General features: G+C 39.4%; 1 protein-coding gene across 6 annotated transcripts in view; it reads left to right on the forward strand.

Moving 5' to 3' along the window:
• RGS7 (regulator of G protein signaling 7) overlaps positions 1-24,291 on the forward strand; it is a 478,754-nt gene extending 454,463 nt beyond the window's left edge. For 3 of the 6 annotated variants that reach the window (XM_039529559.1, XM_039529561.1, XM_039529564.1), the window contains 4 exons: positions 4,959-5,145; positions 8,564-8,653; positions 9,971-10,024; positions 23,898-24,291. In XM_039529559.1, coding sequence (XP_039385493.1) covers positions 4,959-5,145; positions 8,564-8,653; positions 9,971-10,024; positions 23,898-24,044 — 478 coding nt within the window. In that variant the 3' untranslated portion in view covers positions 24,045-24,291. Of the gene's footprint in view, positions 1-4,958; positions 5,146-8,563; positions 8,654-9,970; positions 10,025-23,706 lie in introns of all 6 variants that reach the window. The other 3 variants (XM_039529562.1, XM_039529560.1, XM_039529563.1) reach the window with 3 other exon arrangements.
• The last annotated feature ends 227 nt before the right edge of the window (positions 24,292-24,518 follow it).

The raw sequence follows: 24,518 nt of genomic DNA on the forward strand, positions 1-24,518 counted from the left end.
GGGGCCCCAGCCACATTCCAGCGCCTCATGGATAAGCTGCTGCGCCCCCATACTAGTTATGCAGCTGCATACCTAGATGATGTCATCATCCATACGCCAGACTGGGGAACCCACTTGGAGAAAGTTGAGGCAGTGCTACGCACCTTAAGGCGGGCTGGCCTCACCGCCAATCCTGCTAAGTGTGCCATAGGGCTAGCAGAGGCTAGGTACCTGGGATATATTGTAGGAAGAGGTATAGTGAAGCCCCAAACTAATAAACTAGAAGCGATTCAAAACTGGCACCGGCCGACCCGAAAGAAGCAGGTCCGTGCATTCCTAGGCGTGGTAGGCTACTACCGATGGTTTATTCCCCACTTCGCCAGTAGGGCAAGTCCTCTAACGGATCTGGTGAAGGCTCGAGGTCCAGACATGGTGAAGTGGACCGACGCTGTAGAAGGGGCATTTGTAGACCTTCGGACAGCCCTCTGTAATGACCCCGTACTCATAGCCCCGGACTTTACCAAGGAATTTATTTTACAGACAGATGCCTCTGAGGTGGGGTTGGGGGCAGTTCTGTCCCAAATGATTGGAGATGAAGAACACCCGATTCTCTACCTAAGCAAAAAGCTGCTCCCACGAGAACAGAAGTATGCAGTAGTCGAGAGAGAATGCCTTGCTGTCAAATGGGCCATGGAGACACTGCGTTATTACCTCTTAGGCCGATGGTTTACTCTTGTGACGGACCATGCACCCCTTCAATGGATGCAGAGAAATAAGGAAAAGAATGCAAGGGTCACCAGGTGGTTCTTATCCCTCCAACCATTCCAGTTCCGCATACGGCATAGGGCTGGATGCCACCACGGCAACGCTGATGGTCTTTCACGAGTACACTGCCTGGCGTCCCAAGTTGCCCAACCCTATGGTGTTGAGCAGAGTGGGGGGATATGTGATGGAGCAAGGCCGGATGGCTACAGGAAAGTACTGAGGAACAGGTATGTTAGTCCCAGGCTAAGCAAATCCCTAGTACCATGGGAACCAAAATGGCAGTTGCTCAAGGGTAATCAAGGCACCTGGGGCCAATTAAGAACTTTCTAGAAGGCACCGGAGAGAGCTACATTGATTGGAGCACCTGCAGCCAATCAGGGCAGGCTAATCAGGGCACCTGGTATAAAAAAGGGAGCTCACTCCAGTCAAGGGAGGAGGAGCCAGAGGAAAGAAGTGCGTATGAGGAGCTGGGAGCCAGAGACACAAGGAACTAAGAACTGAGAGGGTGTACTAGCGGTCAAGCAGCGGTTACAAGTAGCACTATAGAGACTGCTGCAATTCACAGGGCCCTGGGCTGGAACCCGGAGTAGAGGGCGGGCCCGGGTTCCCCCCAAGCCTCGCTACTCCTAATCAGACATAGGAGGAGTTGATCCAGACTGTGGGTTTCATCCAAGGGGAAGACCACTGAGGGGAGGAAATCCGCCAATAAGCGCAGGACCTACTAGAGGAGAGGAGGAACTTTGCCACACTATCTAAAGCAGTTTAAAACAACAAACTCAGGTTGCCCAAACTCAACACAATTATTTACTGGGTCGGCTGAATTAAAGTCGGTGTGCTGTGCAGTTGTTAAGCTCATGTAAGAAGACCACTGTTCTAGAGGCATTGCTTTCAAATTTACAGACCAAATACAGTAAAACCATCAGATTTTGGTGGTTCAGTGGTTAGGGCACTAACCTAGGACTACAGAGACTTGTGTTTTATGCTCCTGTTCTGCCACAGACTCCCTGTGTGATCTTGGGCAAATCACTGAGCACCAGATCCCCAAAGCAACTTAGGTGCCTAAATGCCTTCATCTCTCTGTATCTCAGTTCCCCATCTGTAAAATGGGGATAATAGCACTTCCTGACATCACAGAAGTGTTTTGAAGATAAATACAGTAAAAGGATTGTGAGGTGCTCAGTTATAATTTATAGGTACCTAAAATAGATATCTCAAAAGATAGAGGCTGATATTAGGCAGTTGAAGGTCAAGTTGATGGGAAGCCATAACAAGCTAAACCACTGAATGAGGTTGTTAAATGCCCTTTTAGGCTTCCAGCCAAACAAAAGGAGAGGTGAGACAGAACAGGTGACTGGGGAAGGGACCTATCTTTATCTTACCTCCCCTGCTACAAAATAGTACTGACCACCTGCCTACCATTTGTTAGAGTTAGGCCAGTTTAATAAGGGGACTATGAGACTAATTGCTTCCAACGATGTAAACTGAAGTGAAGAACTATTTTGTAAGGTGTTGTTCTGTTTATTTGCTTTACTTTGCTGTCTTTGTGCAGCAGCCTTACCAGACTTGTAAGTATGCAATGTCATTTTTGACTTCTTGGGAGACCTGGGTAAAACACAATAGTCCCTCAACACAGTGAAAACATGTCTTGGTCTTGCAATGTATTCAGGACAATACCATGTTTTAACCATATTCCCAAATCATGCTCTCATCATGTGAAGTCCAAGCCAGAGCACGGTCGAGATCAGTTGAGTCCCAACTTCTCTGTTATTAGACCAACTGTGTTGACATCACATTGGAAGACTGTGTTGTATCTGGCTCCCCCGACAAAGCAGGAAGCACATTGTAGTGGGTCCTGTCTTCTCTGAGAATAAAACTATGCAAGTTTATGTCACCATGCTTAAGTCTAGCTGTTTCTAGCAGGATTCCCAGAGCAGTTATCTTTTTTGTTAACTGTGTTGTACAGTCTGTGGACAACCAAATTGTGATTATAGTACAGTGATCAAGGTAACCATGCTAGTATCCTAATAGCAACAACTGTATAAATGTGATTCCAGGTAGCACAGTTCAGATCACATTTGGTCAAGGCCTTTTTAGTGATCTTTTATTGTGGGAAAAAATATACCATGGTCCCACACATAACCTTACATGGCCTCTGTATAGTGAAGTATGTATGCTCTGTATAGCAAGAAACTAGATTGGATACTGCTATTTACAATTGCTCAAAATACCAGGTCAAGGGACAGGCAATGAAATTGAAAGGGGGAAAATTTAAAGCTGATAAAAGGAAATACATTGAGAAATGCTACTCTGAAAAAAGAAAAAAGATACATCACATATACTGCTTCCTCCCTATTCACTAGGCCAGACCTCTTGTTATCGATATAAAGGTCTAATCTTCTGTTGAATCCTGCTAAACTCTTAGCCTCAACTGTATTTTGTGGCTGTAAACTGTGCATGCTTTACTTTGCTGTCTTTGTGCAGCAGCCTTACCAGACTTTTTTCTTTTTTCAGAGTAGCAGCCGTGTTAGTCTGTATCCGCAAAAAGAACAGGAGTACTTGTGGCACCTTAAAGACTAACAAATTTATTTTAGCATGAGCTTTCGTGAGCTACAGCTCACTTCTTCGGATGCAGAGAATGGAACACACAGACAGGAGATATTTATACATACAGAGAACATGAAAAGGTGGAAGTATGCATAACAGCAGGATGTATCTTGATTTTAGTAAGGCTTTTGACACAGTCCCATGTGACATTCTCACAAGCAAACTAGGTAAATGTGGTCTAGATGAAATTATTATATGATGGGTGCAAAACTGATTGAAAGACTACTCAAAGACTAGTCATCAATGGTTTGCTGTCAGACCGGGATGGCTATCTAGTGGGGTCCCACAATGGTCTGTCCTGGTCCAGTACCAGTCCATATTTTCATTAATGACTTTCACTAATGGAAAATGGAGTGGAGAGTATGCTTATAAAATTTGCATATGACACCAAGCTGGGAGGGGTTGCAAGCAATTTGGAGGACAGGATTAGAATTCAAAAGAGCCTTGACAAATTGGAGAATTGATCTGAAATCAGCAAGATGAAATTCAGTTAAGACAAGTGCAAAGTTCTGCCCGTAGGAAGGAAAACTCAAATGCACAACTACAAAATGGGGAATAACTGGCTAGATAGTAGTACTGCTGAAAAGGATCTTGGGGTTATAGTGGATCACAAATTGAATATAAGCCAACAACCTAATGCAGTTGTGAAAAAGGCTAGTATGCTGGGGTGTATTAACAGGAGTGTTGTGTGTAAAACATGGGAGATAACTGTCTCGCTCTAATCAGCAGCCTCAGCTCGAATACTATTTCCAAGTCTAGGTGCCATACATTAAGAAACATATGGAAAAAAATGGAATGAGTCCAGAAGAAAGCAACAAACATGATAAAGGGTTTAAAAAAACTGACCTATTAAAAAGGTTTAAAAAACTAGGCATAATTAGTCTTGAGAAAAGAAGACCGAGGAGGGACCTGATAACAGTCTTTAAATATGTTAAGGGCTGCTATAAAGAGGACAGCGATCAATTGTTCTCCATGTCCACTGAAGGTAGGACAACAAGTAATGGCCTTAGTCTGTAGCAAGGACTATTAAATTTAGATATTTGAAAAAAACTTTCTAACCATAAGGACAGTTAAGCTCCGGAATAGGCTTCCAAGACACTTTCTGGAATCCCTGTTATTGGTTGGACAGACACCTCTCAAGATGGTCTAGGTACACTTGGTCCTGCCTCAGCACAGGGGGCTGGACTAGACCTCTTGAGGTCCCTTCTAGACCTACATTTCTATGATTCTATAAATATTCATGCTTCAAGGCAACCTCTGTTTGATGGGGGTTAGGCAGAAATTTCCCTGTGAGCAGATTACCCCATAGGGTTCCTTGCACCCTCCCATGAAGCAGCTGATACTGGCCACTGTTTAATACAGGATACTGGACTAGATAGACTACTGGTCTGAGCCAGTATGGCAATCCCTATACAGAAACTATATAATCCCAATACAAAATTCATGGCTACCACTTTGCTCATTGTTGTGTATTGTTTCTGTGATGTCTGTAAAGCAGTTTTTATGTCATTACAAACTATGCTAATGAGAAGAGGCCATGAGAGGCTGGTTATACCAGAACCTAGGAAAGAAATTAACCTTAGAATTCAAGTTGCCATATTTTGCCATAGGTTCTGGTTAGCAGTTGAAGATTTGAAGAAGAGACCTAATCGTGAAGTACCTGTTCGAGTTCAGGAAATCTGGCAGGAGTTTCTTGCTCCAGGAGCTCCCAGTGCCATCAATCTTGATTCAAAAAGTTATGACAAAACCACACAGAATGTGAAGGACCCAGGAAGATACACATTTCAAAATGCTCAGGTCAGTATATTATCTTCATCCAGGCACTTCCAAGGTATAGCACCAGCCACTTGAATGCACACTCTTACAAAAAGATATATTTGGTAAAGATAATATAGTGTTCACTTTTCTAAAAATATCAGTATTAATGCAGTATGGGGGAAACTCATTCCTTGGATTAAGGCCTGTGCAGTGCTTAAGTGTCATATGAGCCACAATTTTGATGACTGTAGTGGTGCAAAGGCTTCAAGCTAGCCCCCTGCAGATGTGTGAATCTGCCCTGCTTGCCAGGGGTGTAGTGCAATATAGGTACAGTGAAGCTCATTCTCTTCAGGTACCAGGTTTCTTAACCCTTTTGCTCAGTTTCAGTAAAAATGCTACAGAAAATGAAATAAATTTCTGCCTCTCAGGATCTGCTCTTAAAGGACTTTTCTTAACCAAAACGAGGAATCTGTTCTCCTCTGGATGCATGTTCATAACTCTCATTAGCGTTTATAGGAGGCAAAAGTTTATACCAAGGAAAGATTGTTTGTCCCATGGGAGAAATAAATATAAAGGCTTGTACTGAGGTTATTTCTGAATCCTATGTACAAGTGTACCTTATAAACCTCATTGTAAAAGTAATATCCACTGAACAGCATAGTAGGCTTCTAGGAACTGTTCTTCAAGGAGTGATATTCTAGGAATGAAGGACGGATTGAGTATGACTTTCTAAGATTTTTTTCTCCATTTTACACTTTGCGGGTTGATTTAATAAAGAAATACGGTACCATACACATAGCAAACAGATAACTCCAGTCTGAGTGGCCTTTGTTTTAGATTGAGAATAGCACAGCACAAAACAGCAAAATTTTCCGGAGAGAGCACACAATATGTCTCCACTGTGATAGTCTGCATTAAACTGAACGCACAATGGTTGTCTGCCTACACCAAGCCCTTAGAAATTTAATGGTACAGTACACAGAAAACAAAGACATAAATTACATAGTTAAATACTTCAGAAATACAGAAGCTCTGGAAGCAAAGCTATGTTTAAACTGCAATAGCTAAAGAAAAGCAACCTTCCTTGCCATTATTGTAGTTTTGGAAAATGGGTATGAAAGCTCAACCCTCCTTTATTTTCTTTCTAGAGTTTTTTTCCATTTGTATATGGTCTGGAGTATGCAGACTCTATGCAAAGGGGCTTTTTCCCATCAGAACTCCCTCCTTTGATCCTGTTCAGAGTAATTTAAATCTGGCAGTGAACACTTCTCACTCAGAGCAAGCAGGATAGGACTCACCTGTCCTGCCTTGAACATTATGATGTTTACCCACTGTGCTAAAGTGGCAAGACTTTTTCAGTAGAGGGCCCCTTCTTTTGGAATCTGCTGCTCATGATGGTCTGCCAGGTTTTGAGTTGAAGAGTCTCCAGGGCATCAAACAAGTAACTTTATTTTTGTTTAAAATACAGCTCTAGTCTGTAAGGTGACTCACTATAAAAATGGCATAATGAGGTTCCATATTTGTCTCTTGAAGAGTCCAGCTCTAATGTGTTCAATTTACAAGTAAAATAAATATTGTTTCTAACTCCAGCTTTGCCGGCTTAACCTGGAATCTGAGAAGCAACCTGAGTCCTTTACTTCTTGTGCATTACCACCAGTAATACATTCTGCAGGTTGAGTTATTCTCTGTGACACATCTGTGAGGCTGCTGTTCACAATGGTGTTTGCACAGATTCAGTTGGCTGAATGTTGTTAACCAATTCTGTTCTGATACTATGGATGAAGGCACATAATCCTCTTTGTTCTCTCTTAGCTATATTAGCTGTGCTAAAAAAAAAATCAAATGGTGTAAAGAGTCACTAAAGGGGCCAGATCTGACTCTGAATGCATGAAGGTAGCATGTTGGGTCAGAAGGTGCTATTTTTTTACACGATCACTTTTCAGAGTTTATAAATGCATTAGATTATCCAACCTGAGAGAACTTTGAAAATTTGATTGACTTCTACCTACATTTTTGTCTCCTTTTGTTTACTTTCTCCATTCACTCAGCTTGCACTGTATCAAGTGTTAGGATTTTCATTTTCAGGTTCATTCACTAGGTCAGTGTTGTTGTGCCAGGGTTTCCCTATACTGCAAGAGAAAGTTTAAATTGTTTTATAAACTGGTTTCATTGAATGCTTACAAATATATATTTCTATTCATGTTGGGGGGGTTTTAAACCCTCCCACCCCAACTGTATAAAAGCAAATACGGACTCATGGACTTAGACTACTTTACATTTTAGCCCTTCAGCTTTTAAGGCATTCTGTGAATTTGATTTCTGAGCATTCTCTCTCTCTCTCTGTAGCAGAGGCTGCTCAACACAATCTGCTGCCCTAGGCACACTTTAGTATGCTGCCCCCTGAACCACTCAGGTTTGGCCCAGCCACCTCTCTGTCATAACAGATGGGCGGCCAGGTCAAATCTACTACCCTGGGCAGCTGCCCAGAAATCTGCAGCCCTGGGAAGCTGCTTAGTTTGCCTATAGCTAGAGTGGCCTTGGCTCTGTAGATATTTGTAAATTCTGCAGGGCATGAGTTCACATGCATCTGAACAGTACCTGGGGCATGATCTTGAGACCCAGTTCGTGAGGCGTGATCTTGACTGGGCTCTCAGGGCACTAGTATATTAAACTGGATCTATGTCTGAATACATATCAGTAAATTACAGATAAACATATTACAGGGATATTGTAATTATCTGAAAACCAGATCCAGGAAATAGTTAAGGTTCAATTTAAAAGAAATCCAACCATGTTATGGTACGGTATGTAAATGGACAGTTAAGGCATCCAAACAACTTTAACACTGCCCTGTAGTGAGGTGATGCAGTTACAATCAGTGCATACTAGTGTTTGCAGTCCCAGATTAGATTAAATTTAAAGACAACATTCGATTCCCTACCCCTCATGGTATCACTATAGTGTGGAATTTAGCAGAAAGGCCAATTAACCCGAAATACAATGTCTTCAAGTGTAGCCAATGGACTATTCAGTAAATTTATCTATAATGGAAGATTGCATTATTCTGTTAGTAAAGTAATTTGGGACAAAAATGATTTTATATGGGTGTTACATTTTTTTGGAGAGTCTATCTAGCTGATGTACTTGTAAATTCTCAGAAAATTCACTCAAATATAGAATGAGTGCTGTAATTTAAGGGGAAGGTACACTCTATTCTTCACATATGACAAGGTGGTGGATTCTACTTTAAGAATAAACGTCAATTCAGCCTTAACTCTAGAACTGCAGCCAATGCTCCTTCCATAAAAATATACTAATAATAATCTCCAGTATATCTCGATAATGGCATTAAAAATTCTGTTATCTATCTTTTTGATCTTAGTCCACTGCATCTTGTTTTCAGAACATCCATTCAAAATGTCTTTTTTTTTTTTAATTTTATGTCTTTTCTCTTCAGGAGCACATTTACAAACTGATGAAAAGTGATTCCTATCCTCGTTTTATACGATCCAGTGCCTACCAGGAGCTGCTACAGGCCAAGAAAAAGGTATTGGTCCATCTTGTCTTTTTGTTGCCACTGTGCTCAGTGGTGGTTGTTTGCTACAATATGTGGATTTCTCTCCCCTGTGCAAGTGCAGCTGGATATCTGGTAGGTGACCAGGTTGGCTTATTTAGAGGGTCACATACATACAGTAGTTTGATAAATCTATCCTGCACGCATGTATGTTTTAATAAATTAAATTAGCAAAACCTATTTTTATTTTTACATCTCACATTGTAGCACTCTTTCTGTTACCAAGCAACTTAAACTGAAAAGTAGTTTACAAGTAGATTAAATAAAATCAAATCCCTGCAGTGTAGTCTTTCAAATTTGCAAATATAATAATTCTCATTTTCTTTATTTTTATTTACGAAGCCTACTAATTTGTTTAAAATTGATCTCATAGGTATAAATAACTTCTTATTTCATTTTTTTTAAAGTATCTTAGGATTTCTTTCCCTCCCTGTTATTATACGTCTAGTTTTATCAGGTTAGGAATCTAATATGAATGTGAGATCATGTCACACTCCTGCAAACAAAAAAATCTTACCATGATACAGCACCCTTGCTTTTTAAGGTCCAGATTATGCAATGAGCTCTGCAGAGACAAATCTTTCACTGTGTGGAGCATCTTACATGATAATGGGTCAAAGTGCTGAAGGCAAGGAAATTCCAAAACACTTTTTGATGCAAAAGTCTATAATGAAATTGTTGTTTGTTATTAGTGGGTCTGATTCTGCAACCACCACAAACTTTGAAATCCTATTGCAATCAGTTGGGAACACTGTTTGCAAAATCAGGCCCAATATCCTGTGTAGAAGTAATAGTAAGCTAGTTATGATCTTGATAATACTAAACTGTACATAAAATGAAAATCTAAAAATTATATGGAAGTACTGTATGGTTTTTTTTCAAATGTTAGTTTCTGATCATCCAATATGGAGAAATGTTGAAAGTTCCACAGAGCTGCTACTGTGTATGCGAAGTCCTTAAGTTTTGCAAATGTCAGTTCATTGACACAAGAAATGCTCTTCATAATTTTTTTTTATTTTCAGTTTTTCTTTTTAATCAAACCAGTTTGATCCACCTGAGAAGTTTTTTTTTGTATCAAATATTATAACTGCTTTGTCCATTGTTATATAACAGGCATTCATTAGCAGTTTCATACCTACTTTTGCTTCTTGATTTGTACATGAGCTTTGTTTTGCAGTCCATTGTTTCATCATTCCTTCTTTTCTGCTCTATTTGTTTCTTGCTCTTCTTCTTTTTTCTCCCCTTTTCTTTTCTTTTTCCTTTTTTTATTTCCCCCTTTTTTAATTTAAGTTGGAAAACACACTGGATCGTCGAACATCTTTTGAGAAATTCACACGCAATGTGGTAAGTTTGTAACCTTGGCAAACGAATAAGCCTGATCGATGAAACACCCTTCTCCCCACTACCACCCTATTCCCTCACCTTTTCTCCTTCTGTATGGCAGCAGATAAAGTTTTGCATTCATGCAAGTTTGAAACTTTACATAGAAATGGCAGCTTTGTACTAGGATTTCATTACAGTCCTCCTCCAGCTCTCCCTCCTCTTACTGACTAACCTCAGAGAAAACCAGGTTGTTATTGTTGCTATAAATGGAGGAATGGGAGCCATACTGTTTGCATTAAGGAACATGAAATACACCCTAGAAAACAGAGTTAATTCACTCTTCATTTTTTTAATTAAACTAAAGGAACCTCTGGAAACCTGCTTCATGCTGTTATCTTTCGTAGTGCATCATAAGAACAGACATACAGGGTCCATCTAGCCCAGCATCTAATCTTCCAAAAGTTGCCAGTGCCAGACACTTCAGAGGGAATGAACTGAACAGGCCAATTATTAAGTGATCCATCCCCTGTTGTCCAGTCCCAGCTTCTGGGAATCAGAGGTTTAGGGACACCTGGAGCAATAAGTTGGTGTCCCTAAATCAGAGGTTTAGGGACACCTTGACCTTCTTGACTAATATCCATGGATGGATCTATCCTCTAATTCTTTTTTGAACCCAGTTATAATTTTGGTCTTCACAACATCCCCTGGCAATGAGTTCCACAGGTTGACTTCACATTGTGTGAAGACGTACTTCCTTATGTTTGTTTTAAACCTGCTGCCTATTAATTTCATTGGGTGACCCCTGGCTCTTGTGTTATATGAAGGGGTAAATAACACTTCACTATTCACTTTCTCCACACCATTCATGATTCTATAAACCTCTGTCATACACACACACACCCCACCTCGTTAGTCATCTCTTTTCTAAGCAGAACAGTGCCACTCTTTTTAATCTCTCCTCATATGGAAGCTGTTCCATCTCCCTACTGGTTTTTGTTGCCCTTCTCTGTATCTTTCCAATTCTAATATAACTTTTTTTGAGATGGGGTAACCAGAACTGCGCACAGTATTCAAGGGGTGGGTGCACCATGGCTTTATATAGTGGCATTAAGATGATCTCTCCAAATACTATGTTTGATGAGTATTTTAATATATTGGATTCCTTTCCTTTTGCTATTCCTATTTTGTCCTAGATGGGGTCTGGCCAATTTTATAATGGGGCATGGAAGGGGGTGGGAAATAACCTGTAACAAATGTCCCCAACTTCTCTCAAGCCTAATAATGCTTCTCAGGTTGAAAGGTGCCTTGTGAGCAGTTGATGCTTATGATGCACTAGGAGTTTGTTCGAATGTCATTTCAGTGACACAGTACAAGCAGCTAAAAATCCTGCCTACACGCTTCAATTCTGCTCTGTTCCTTATTCACCGAAATGTAAGAATCTATTTTTGAAAGATGTGGCAGCAAGGTAAAAATGGAGGTTGGTGGATTTCTTATCCACATTTTCCCACCACCAGCCATGAGTTCCACCGATGTCCTCACTTACTGGATTATTTTTATTTGTGCCAGTCTTTGGGTCTTTTTTTGACATTGTGCAAGTTCAAACTAAAGCATTCAACACATTTATTTTTGTAGGGCAGAAACATCCCTATTTTTCCATGCCATAAAAACTGTACACCAACACTGAGGGCGAGCACTAACCTGTTATGAAAAGAGGTAGAAAGATCTTGGATTATACTCAAGTTTGTGTGCATTGTCTGTTGAATTGTGCAGTTCACGCTGCTGTGTGTGTTTGTTGTGGCTTTTGCTGTGACAATCGGTTAATGGAGCTGTGTGTGTTGAAATGAAAAGTATAAAGAGCTTCAGCAAAGATCATGGTTTTTGTTTTTAGTTTATAAGGGAGGAGGGGCAGTTCTCATAAACGGCCTCCTGTATAATGAGTTCTTAACTCCTTAAAATAAATTTATTTTATGCTAAACAAAAAAGAAACAAGTGAAGTGAAAGAACAAAGTTCTATGATGAGGCTGTGGGGGTATCTCACATGCTAAAAGAAAACAATATATATTTTTGATGTTTCATTATAGATAAAGGTTTCCTGTAATACATATTGGGTATCTTATTTTGTAAATTCAGAAATTAATTTGGATTCAATGGGACAAAGTCACTAAAAGTCCAGGTTAAAGTTGTTAGGTAAAACTCATTAAAAATGAATAAATAGCTATGAAACAAACAAAAAAGTTTGAAACAAAAACCCCTATTTTTTGCATGGTGGTGTTGCCACAGCATGTTTCACTGTGATTTATGTATTGTCTAAAGAGATTGTTCTATAAAACAACTTTATAACATAACACTCATACTTTCTTTCACTGAGATGTTTAATGGGAGTTCCTGTCTTATATAATCAAGGCTGCACTAATAAAGAAAACATGGGAACAATGACAGCATACTGTGACTTTTGAGAGCTAAACTTTTCCCAATCAACCAGTGGCAACCTACAATAATGGGGATAAGTATGGGAGTTTTGAACCAAAGGTGGCCCAGTGCAGATGAAATTATTTCAGTCTGCCTAGTGCTGTTGAGAAGAAACTTTAGTTGTCACTGTTTATATAATAATATAATATGTAATGTCCAATATACAGAAAACCCAGATAAAATATGAACTAGAATGTTAAACTTAATGCGCGGTAAATCATTGAAGAATGTTACCCAAAGTAAATGTTAACTTTTCTGCTATGTATTCATTCTAACTCTATATGTATCTCCTCTTCTCACTTTTCTTCCTACCCTCCACCCCCTTTAATGACTTTTGTCTTTTGAACTTTGTCACCCTTTACCCCAGAACAAGGTAGATGCCACAGAATGATTTGGGAAATTTGCGTTAAGTATTAACAATTCTGAGATAGGGTAAGAACAATTTAAGAAAAGGTGGAGCATAAGAGAAAGAGTGTAAGGGGAAGAGAGTCCAGGCAGGGGAAAGATTTTGGGGTGAATATAGCACTAAAGGGGAGCAAGTGAGGAAAGAATGGGTGGAATAATGGAGTAGTTGGCTAGAATTTAAGAGGGTGACAAAGTCTTCCCAACTGTATGTTTTGCCTTGATATATAGGTATTTGGTCCTTTTTTTTTGTGCTTCCTTGTTACTGAGTAATGGGAGTGGGAATAAAATATTAGTACTCCTCTTATTTCCCCACCACTATCGAGATGTAAGAGGGTTCTGGATGGGCCCAATTCTGCAAGGCGCTGAAAATCTCCTGTGTGGTGTTGAAACCCTCAACTCCCATTGTAAACAGCAGACTCTTGGCAACTCCCAGAATTGGCCCTAAAATGAGAGCTTTATATTTGCAATATGATTCTATCGTCTGTGGTATCTCTTTTAACTCAGAAAAACTCAACTTAGCATCACTTTTAAGGGAGATGCTGCTAGTATCAACTGTGTCCACTCACATAAAAATGGCCAAATATTCAAACACATGCACACACACTGAACAGGAACAGCGCAGACATATCTGGACTTGCTGCTTGCTAATGGGAGCACTTGTGAACTCAACTGCTCACTTGTGAGCACAGCTTCCCACATTTATATGTACAATGTCCTGTTTGTGTGTGCACATGGATAGTTTCCATTCCCAGCAAAGGCATCTGTTTGAAAATTTGGCCCTAAAAAGTTCTAGGCATAGTCCCATCACCTAGGACATCAGTGATCATGACTGGATTGGAAACCAGGGGGACTTCGTAACTCAGGTCTCAGCTTTGCTGGTTAGACTATGGGGTTTTTTTTGTTTGTTTGTTTTTTTCTTTTTCCATAAAGATTCCAATGGGGACAAATTCTGATGTCCTCACTCTCAGTGACTTTTGTGGTAGTTTTGCTTGAGATAAAGACTGAGGGCTAGATTGAGTCACAAGGGAGACTTAGGTGCTGTAAATGTCTAAATGTTAGACTTGGGCACCTACGCCCTTTTGAAACTATTCTCAGGTGCCTGATTCTGCCATCTTTATTCAAGGTGAGTAGTACCCTACTTTTCAAGCAGGCTCAGTGAGTTCAATGCATTGACCTCAATGGAACTACTTCAGTAGAAAGGTGCCACTGTGTGAGTATGGCAGGTAGAGTGAAAAGTGGAATGAGGACTTCTGGATTTTGCAAACTAGCACCCATCAGTTTACAAATTGATATATTTGTATAACAGTACCCTGGCTGGATTGTCTGTGGGGACTGTACCCCAGAACTCTGGAGCTAAAAGCATGGCCCTCTAACACTTGCACTTAAAGGGCCATGGAGGAGGACAGAGACTCACTCTGGGTTACACTTGCCTGCAAAAGCATTTGCTAAGTCAGAAAGTTCTCTTGAGATTTTCCCTTCATTATGCAATATAGTTATTTCTGTAACAGAACGATTCATTTTTCTGGCTGTGTAACAACATTTAAAAAAAAAGGGACAGAAAAGCTAAATTCAATTTTGTATTTCTTGGACACTGGAAAAAAGTCTCTCTAGAAAGCTCTCAGTAATTCAGTTCATTTTGTGAAAATCCTAATGCACCACATGCCATCAAATATTGATGAGCTATAGATATCAGCATGTTTATATTGCCACATAAACTTCATCACTGCAAAATTATAACCCTCCTGGTATTCTCTACTATAGATCAATATCAATCAATAATGCTATAAAGGTGTGCACTATATAGACACAATAATAGCATGGAGAAAAGATTTCTATATAAATGTGGCATTTGTTACTGCTCACTGTACATTTTACTAGTGTATAGAAATGAATAGCAAAAAGGCAAAATTATTCTCTTTATTTTGCCTTTGTATACTCAGAACTCCCAAATAACTCTGCAGAAATACATTGCAGCACACTGAAAATGAAGTGGCATGTAGATGTTCAGTTTAGGCATGTGCATGGATTTGGAATAGTAGCTACAGGCAAGATGATCACAGATCTTTCTCAGCCATGCATGCCTCTCTATCCCCCTGTGGAGCTGCTCAGATTATGATGTGGCCACAATGGGAAAAGCAGGTTCTATTTGCCTGATACTCCTGTTATAGTCCCGTAGGCAGGGTGGTGGAGAGGAATCAGAGAGGGGGAGAACCTTTGGATCCTCCCACTTCCACTTGCCTGTCCGGCCCGGCCTAAGTATGCAGACTCCTGCTAACAGGGTTTGAGCTAGAGAGCTAAAAATAGCAGTGAGGACGTTGCAGCACAGGATCTCAAGCCCACCCTACCCCTTGAGTCTGATTTCAGGTGGCTAGCCTGAGTCTCCACTGGAGCCACAACATCCACACTACTATTTGTAGCATACTAGCTTGTACCCCATTAGCGTGTCTATCTACCCAGGCTGAGAAGCTCTCTCCTAGCTGCAGTGTAGATATACTCTAGCTGGACAAGGGGCATGCAGCTGCCCCACCAAAAGCAGTAGAACAATGGAACAGGATGATTTAGACAGACATCCTGCATCTTGGTAGGGGATCAGACTAGATGTCTCTTGTGGTCCCTTCTAAACCTAGGATTCTATAAGTAGCTAATTTACTCTGCCTTCCAGAGCAAGAGAGGAATTGTGACTGAGACAGGTCTTGTTCTCTGATCTTCTCCTGGGGAGATGCAACAATGTAACACTCCCTAGACAAGGTAGATTGTAAGGTTACAGCCTATTGAGGGAAGTCAGTGTGTGTGTAGAGGGGAATTATGAGCAAAGCACCACATTGCTCACTGGGGCAGTGAGTAACAGCAAACCTACAAACTTACTGTAACTTGAGCAGAGAGGGATGAAGAGATAGTTGGCTGCCAGCAAAGAGCAGGGCCGGCTCCAGGCACCAGCTTATCAAGCAGGTGCTTGGGGCAGCAACTCTGGAGCGGGGCAGCACTTTCAGGTATTCGGCAGCAATTCGGCGTAGGGTCCCTCACTCTGGCTGGGAGCGAAGGACCTCCTGCTGAATTGCCGCAGATCACAATCGCGGCTTTTTTTTTTTTTTTTTTGGCTGCTTGTGGCGGCAAAATCCCTGGAGCCAGCCCTGGCAAAGAGGACAATCCATGCAAGAGAGGAAGGGGCTTTTCTAGATCAGAAAAAGAGGCTGAGGTTAGGTAGAAGCTAGCTAATGTGTGTTAACTAACCACAATATTTAACCATGATCTTTCCATAGTGTGGATGCAGGTTAACACCTTTACCTCAACTTAGCTGGCTGGGCTTGACCCTGACTCCCCCCGTAATGCAATATGTCAGATGTGTGTGAGCAATAAGTGTGCTGTCTGAAGGCTTCGCCAGCTGCATATTTGATTGCAATGTCAAAGTCCCCCAGCTTCAAAGCCAGCTTAGAAGTTCCCTGGAATAACGTATACATGTTCACTCTTTGTAGTACCTCAGCAGTGTATTTAAATCCTATCCTAGCTCCTTTCAAATATCAAGTGAAACACCTGTAACACATTTTTGTGGGAATTAAAAAAATAATAATGTAAAAAACCATCAGATCGCAACAATTTTTTCTATGAAATTTCTAATCAAATTTTTTGTTGAATGTTTTCATTGAAAATCAAACATGTTATGAAAAAAGATGATATAAAACTTAAGTCATAAAATTTCAGTCAGCTCTGGTAATAAATGTAAGTGTAGAAACAAAAAAAAAATTTATACACATTTGTTGCTATGTAAAGGAGCACAGATAAACCTAAGAGGCAGTATAGGAGAGAAGTCCTTGAAGGATAACTTCTGTTTTTTAACTTTTCACTGAAATTTAGGCTTCATGAAAGGTGCTGGACTGACAGCCTATTTACTGATATTTTCCATCTATGGGCAGTGCCAGCTTCCCGCACCCTGCTATGCTCAATGTTCCTGAAGTCAAAATTGAAGGGATTTCCTTTAAGGTGATAGGCTAATTTTATCTCCACATCCAGTGAGTTATATCGCCTCACTGCAGAGACAGCCAAGAAGTGTACAAGTTACAGGTTGGTCATTGCTTTGTTACGTGTATATACATCCATGACAAAGCAAACATCACCATACTCAGTTCATATAGTATACTAAGCAGCCGTCAGATGATAGTAACCTTCACTCGCTGCCTATTAGGTGAGATGTGAACCAGTGACTCGAGCAGAAAAGTTTTATAGGATTCAGTGCTAAATCCCTGAGACATTTACTCCTGCTTGCCTAATAGGCATATTTACCAGTGTCCCTTGATGTTATCATCTCCAGCCCAATGAGCAAATATTAGAGTACTTCATGCATGAGATGTGAAATTGTCAGGACCATTAAACACTGCATATTTTCACAATGGCTCAACAAAATATCACTTAGCATTAACGTGTCAAATTGTGGCATACAGAAGGAAATTCAAATTGTTTAAACTGTCTTTCACACTTATTTCCAACAGAGGGTGATGGACTTTCTGTGTTCTTAGAGTTGGTTTTGCATTCAATCATTTTAGGACCATGTTAGACAATAGATGTGAAAATGGTAATTGATTCCTCATGTTATCATTCTCAAGGGATCTTTGTGCACAAGCATGTAAGATTTCATATGTAACAATGAAAGGAACTTAATGGAACCTCAATCATTGGACATTATGAATCCAATACTGAACTATGTGAGGTTTTTAAGTTAGACTTATGGAGTAAGTCTTCCCAGAAGCCAGTTTTGAGAATTAAAATGTACTAGTTTACTACCAACAGTTAGAGCTGTTCGGGAATCTTTCAGTGAAACATTTTTTGTTAGAAAACCAAGTTAGCCAATTCATCAAAACTGAAATTTTTTAGGGGAGAGTGTTGCTTTCTATGCATTTCTTGACATCTCCCCGCACCCTCAAATTGTCAGAAAATTCCATTCGGACATTTTCTAAACAACAAATTCTGGTTCAAATTTCTGCTTCAAAATTACTTTTTGTTTCAAAATTTAAGCTAAATATTAAAAATATATACATACATAAATGAAAATATTTTAAAATAAAATGTGGTCCAAATCTAAACAAAACATTTCACAGTTATTGAAATGAAACATTTTGATTGACTCAAACCATTTAAAAAAAATGGTTCAAGATTTCAACTTTCAGGAAATATTTTCAAAATCACGCATAGCATTTCCTGCCCAGCTCTGCTAACCATTAACCAAAATAAACAAAGAGCAATATTTTACTCCATTCCTAGTTAAGTTTTGCCTGGCTCCAGGATTTGGCCCAAACAAGGTAATAGAACCTTATTTGGCAGGTTAGGTTTGAGATACAAATGACTAGAACCTAGCACCTCAAAGATGCTTCACCTTATGTAGCCATTGCCTCCAGCTCTCCCTGTTGTGCCAGGCTTCGATAACACATGATTGCTCCTCTTTCCCACCCCACTGGTCACTGCTGCAGTCTCAGAAAAAATAAAATCAATTCACAAATCAGTCCCATTTTATGCAAGTGACTTAGGAGCCATTGACTCTCACGGGAACATAGGCTTCTAAGTCACTTAGGCAGCGTTTGAAAATGTTACCCTCTAAGCGTTATTTATTTTCTACCCCACACTTCAACAGTTAAGCACGTCAATCTTTCTCCCAAGTCCCAGTCTAGGGAAGGCCTGAAGTTTCATTGAAGGAAAGAGCCACTAGTGAAGGAATACAAGGAGAAACACAGAGAGGGAGAGACAATGGAAAAATGGGGGAGATAGCAAAACTGGGAAAGTCACTCACTCTCAGAGCCATTTGCTCCTCCTCTATTCACTCTGTCAATTAGTCACCTCCATCGGAGGTGGTCTGAGTGAAGCCACATCTTTGGCCATGATCATACATTTTCCTTCTCCCTAGCCACAGGAGTGCAAATCCTTACAACAGGTTGAAGGGAAGAAGAATCTTGACCCTGCCCTGAATCTCACACCCCCTACAAAGCCTATTGGGCTCCTTGGTACCACTGTTGTTGTGAAAATGCTTGTACAAGCTCTATAAATCTTGCTTCTTCCTACTTCCTGAGGCAGAAGCATACCCATACGACTGTGGAAGATCTGTAGAAGATGGGGAAGGATTTTTGGCCCAGAAAGTCACATTAAGGGGAATAATGGCTGGCTAAACCCTACAAAAGTATTTCTTTGAATCTTACTCTGCACTCCTTGATCTCTCCAGATGTCCTACTCCTAACAAATAAAGCCTTTATTTGTAGAAAGCTGGGATTTCACTTGGGAGTTTCTCATGCTGAAACCAGCCGTATTGCCAGCATGCCACAGGTGTGCAACACATGAGCAGATGACTAACTGTGAGAGCAAAGGGTTTGGTAAAATTTCTTGATCTCATTATGTTCACGCTAGTGCATATTGTGCATCTGTTACACAGTTTGATGCTTGGGGGTTTTATTACTAGTAGCTCTAGAGATATTGATGCAACTGAGTAGCATCTGCTCTAATAATAAAAAAAACATAAAAAGGGGCTGTTGCGCTTGCTCAACAGAAGCAGAAATGATGAAAATTAACCTTTTTAAAGGTTAAACAAGTATCTTCTCCTTTCCATCTACTATTCCTCTTCCGTGTGTTTCAGTCCCAGCTCATATGGAGTTTTAATGTTGGCTTGTATAAACAAGTAAGATATTTTATTGAAATTGTTGCTGGCATGTTTGTGAGTTATTTGAGACATTAGTGTAGTGCTATGTAAATAAATCAGTGCATCTTCAGTTCTAATATGGAGTTTAATTGGATACGATTTTATATGTTTCTTTCTGGCCCTAAATAATCCCTAAAATTGCTTACTTGGTTTAGCTGGTTGTGTAATTTTCTCTATCTACTTTAAAGTACATTTGTACTCTGAAAAATAACTACATAAAACATTAGCACCTTAATCAACACATCTGCTGCCTGTGTGTATTCAGAGTTATACTTGCTCACTCTCTATTCTGTTAGCCTTCGAAAGCCAACACAGCATTTGAGCTGGATTCTGATTTAGCATGGCCATTATAACAGAATTGTTATCTAGATTAAAAATTCCAGGGCAACATTCTTCTCTCAGTTACATCTGCACAGACAAAACTGCTGGATTAGAACATCCTCTTACTTTTGGAAAAGTTCAGATATGGGCCTCAGAGTATGACTCTGAAAAGTAACTATGTGTCAGTATCATCTTGTTCCTCAGCAGCTGTGTTGCCTGTAAGTATTCAGAAGCATATCTGGTGGGTTTTGTGACTCGCACAATTTTCAATTGTTTTTACTTCTGTTAGCACCCCAAGAGTAAATATATCAGAGAGAGAGAGAGAGAGAGAGAGAGAGAGCTGCACTCTATTCCTTTTTGTGCTTCATCTACAGAATTGTTTACTAAATTCCAATCAGTCACACCTGTGGTACTCACGCACTGTTAATGAAGAAGCACAGGTGTCACTTAGATCATATTTGGCCTGCTGAACCTTTATTACAGTGATGATGCACAAGAAAAAAAGAGCCCAACTTGACTGTCTGTTCACTGGATGATTTAAGAGAGGTGACATCTAGATAAAAACAACTTTTTTTGTAAATTGAGCACATCTGGGAATCCTTGAGAGGCAATAAATATAAAACCCTACCATGCTATTTTTAAATAGCTTTCAGAGTAGAAGTACGCTTTAGAATGGATTTGAGGTGTACAGCTTTCTAGACCTTGAGGTAAAGATTCTTCAAACTGGAACTTATTAGCTTTGTTTGATGTCCAAGCCAGAATGCAATCCAACTCTCTCTTAGCTGCTTTGGCTCCATATATTAATATAAATAGAATGTAGTTAAATCTTGTTTTCACACTAAAGTGCACAGATATGATTCCAAATGCACCAAGGAAGCCGATCTGTTGAATAAGAAGCTGCCATGTTTCTGACCAGAACCACATTTTAATTGTAAAGTAGATCTCTTGCCATCTTCTAGAATGGGACACATGAAATTCCATGCACATTGTTCAGTTACCATTGCTGCAGTTCATATTTTTAAGCAGTAGAATAGTCTTCTTGGGGAAGTAGTGCAGACCCATTGCTTGGCAATTTGAAATCTAGAGTGGCCAAAAGATTGGAAAACATACTAGGGGGGAGCAAGATGGAGGGAATTAATGCTATAGAGGGTCTTTCCCATTACTCACCTTTGTGGTTGTGTGAATCTGTAGTATGTTCAACTGTCCTGTTTTAATTTAAAGCTAATTTGTAAATACTAAAAACTGGTCATAACCAGTTACCGCATTTATGGAGCAAATTTAAAATAGTGCATGTAATGGATTGTGCATGTCTCAAAATTCAAAGTAACTTAATCAAAACTGCCATGGTTTGCCTGGTTTTGAATCAAAATTGCCTAATTTTTACAAGATATCATAAATACCTCCCCAAAACCACTGGCATGGAAAAGAATCAGAACTTGGCCCTAGTTCATTGAACATTTCACAAACTTCGAAACTTTAAAAAACCTAGTGCTAGTGCGGTATTTGCAGCTAAAAGCTGAATAAGAATCTTCTATTGTCTGATGTCATAACAAATGCTTTATCACAGTGCTGATAATTGCTGATCTGTGTAGTTTTCTCAGTTCCTTGTTCAGGAGAGTGCACTGTTGTACAAATTAATGTCCTAGTGAAGCCCACAGACTTCACAGCAGGGATTTCATTATCTCAAGATCTTCTGAATGAATATGTATTCAGAAAGTTGCAAATCCCATATGCACCAATCCATATAATTAAATAAATGCTTAACATTTTGCATATTAATAATTTCATAAAAATCAAAGTTAAGCATGTGCTTATGTATTTTGCTGGGATTTTCAAATCAGTCTAAAGGAGTTAGCTACCCAAATGCTATTGAAATTTAATGGGAGTTGGGTGCAGAACTTTCTTTAGACTCCTTTGAAAATGTCTCCTTAAATTATCCATCTAAATTATCATACAGCTGATGTGACATTGCTTGCTTCCTTAAAAGAAAAGAAGTGAAAACAATGTAACGTTATGTGTTATAAATTGCAGTTTGGAAAAACTACTTTTTTCTCAAAGCTTAGCAAAGACACAGACCCCACCCAAATAAAGTCAGAATAATCACTCACCCAAGAGAATTATAATTATAAATAAATAAGCTTGAGACTTAAAATTTCATTACAAACTAATTTCATTATTGGGCAATTACAGATTTGTCACTTCTTTGAGACCACTTAACCTTCAGCCCCAGTTCCTAAAAGAACTTAATCTTATGTTTAAAGCTTAAATATTAGGGACTCAATCTTAGATGAATTGCAGCACCCACAAAAATATTAAAAATATGAACATGTTGAATGTGTGAGTGCAAAATAAATTTGTAACTCAGATCTAATAATTTTTTTTTAAATAGCTTATTGGCAGAAACGAGTCAAACATTTCCTAGATTAGTTTAGTTGCTGACCAATTTATGTAATCTGCAATCTGGAACAGTGAGAGTGGACATGTGCATTGAAAATGTTGCATAAAATGGTTGCTTCATGTGCAATTTACGCACTGTAAAATGGGATATGGGTGGGTGAGTGAGTGAGGAGGCTGGAGGTAGAGATAGGAGAGAGTAGCTGGGAGCAGACTTGCCTTCTTCTGAAGTACCAACTAGCCTTACTGTCAGAGGCAGCATATTGATGGCCTCTAATCCAGCATGGCAGATCATGTGTTCTGTTAAAAACAAATAGGTTGTAGGGGGAGGAAATTGCATCCAGATTACTGAAAGTTCTGTTCTTTGTAAATGTAAGAGCTATTTTATTTCATTTTTGTGAAAATCCACTCCAGTTGATATGCTGATGCATCATATTTCAGCACATGTTTACAGTTGAGTTATGAATCCCTCTGAGGGGAAAATTGAATTTATGGTGAATATAGATATCAACATCAGATTTATTTGTGTAAGTCAGCTGAGTAATAATAATACAGCAAACATAACAGAAATAGCTTTTCACTGACATGACAAAAAGAGGCTTTTTTGCCATGTAATTACTGTTAAAAATATAGAAATTGTCAGAAGTTTTGATTTTTCCCATTTCTCATATTCTCTATGAAATCTGCTTGCTCTTTCTGTGAGTAGCAGCAGACTTTCACTAGTTATGCTGCATTGTAGATTTTCCTCTCCTGCACTCTAGATCCAGTCCCTGGGGGCATTCATTCCGCCTTATTACCAGGGTTAGTTAAGATGCCAAAATATACTTTATATCAGCAGGAATTCCTAACAAAGTAATGAAATGGAATCCATGGGCCCTCAAAGCATTGTGTTATGTACCTGTACAATACTTGTAAACAGTAGGAATAGTCCTCCTCTCCCCCCTAAAAAACAACAACTTTAGCTTAGCTCACAGATAGGATGTTTTCCTATTTGTATTCAATGTATAATCTGCCTTGTGCACTTAGCCACCCTTCAGAGTGGATTATGTAATTTCTTGGACTGGAATCATTGCAGTTCAGAACATTCATCTCAATGCATTCTGAGGCATGCTGTATTGTAGTAGCCATCTTGAAGCTATTTTAAGCCATAGGCTTGCTGCTAAAAACAAATAGATCATTTTGGATGTTACTGTGTAGTTTATAATTTTCTGGATTATTATGCAAAACTATCTCTCTGTTGGCAGTTTTGGATTCAGGTTTCTGCAGGTGTTCAAAGTATAAAGCAAAAAAGTTTTCCAAATTTAAGTTTTGACATTAGCTCCCATTGGTGCCCCCATAATGTTGCCACATCACTGTGAATTTGCTAGGTGCTTGCTGATTAATAGGTTTTCGGTGATCATGCCTCTGTTTTCTGTTTTTTTTGTTTTTATCTTTTCCTCAGGGGAAATCGCTCACTTCAAAGAGGTTAACCAGTCTAGTGCAGTCCTACTAAAAGGATCATCCTTGTAGCATGGAAGCAGACTCAAATCATTATACATACTTTGTAGCTCACTGATTGCCTGAATCAGAGGACAGTAGAACAAGATGTTGCATGAGCAAGGACCTGACTTGTTTTCTTTTGTGTATACTAAGGCATTACAGACTCCGAGGGACTCTCTAACCTTTCGATGCCTCCATTTTGAAAATTGTCTGCTCACTTCCTCCTTCATATCAAGCTGGATCTGTGTCATTTTATTTTCTGCAAGCTCAAGTACAGTGAAAAAAAAAAGCTTCTGCTAGACACAGTTTATTAAAAAAATACTGTCCGTTCACAAACTGGAAGAAATGTAAAAAAATATGCATATACTAATAAATATACATATGGCATCACATTTATTGCACAATAAATTAGCACAGCAGGTTCCATTTCACTGACGTATTCACACTGAGAAAGAAAGCCTGTGTCTTTGTCTGTTGTCTGTATATTCTTTGTTAATGTTTCTTGCATTTATTTTTATACCATATTTAAAAAAGTACACCTTTTAATCCAAATGTATTAAAGTTGATCCTTTCTCTGTAAATTTGTGTATGTTTATATTGTTGTTTTATCTTTCATTAAAAGATGCAGAATCTCTTTCCTTTGGTAAATTTGGGATTTCAATGCTGAGTCAAAAAAACAGAAAGCCATCTTGAAAAGTGATTCAAAGTGGAGTTCTGAGTGCACTTTCAAATGACACCCTGGAGTTCCATGTTTGCTGATTAACTCACTCCAGA

Source organism: Mauremys reevesii, linkage group 3 (genome assembly GCF_016161935.1).
Source record: "Mauremys reevesii isolate NIE-2019 linkage group 3, ASM1616193v1, whole genome shotgun sequence".
NCBI classification, from domain to species: Eukaryota; Metazoa; Chordata; order Testudines; family Geoemydidae; genus Mauremys; species Mauremys reevesii.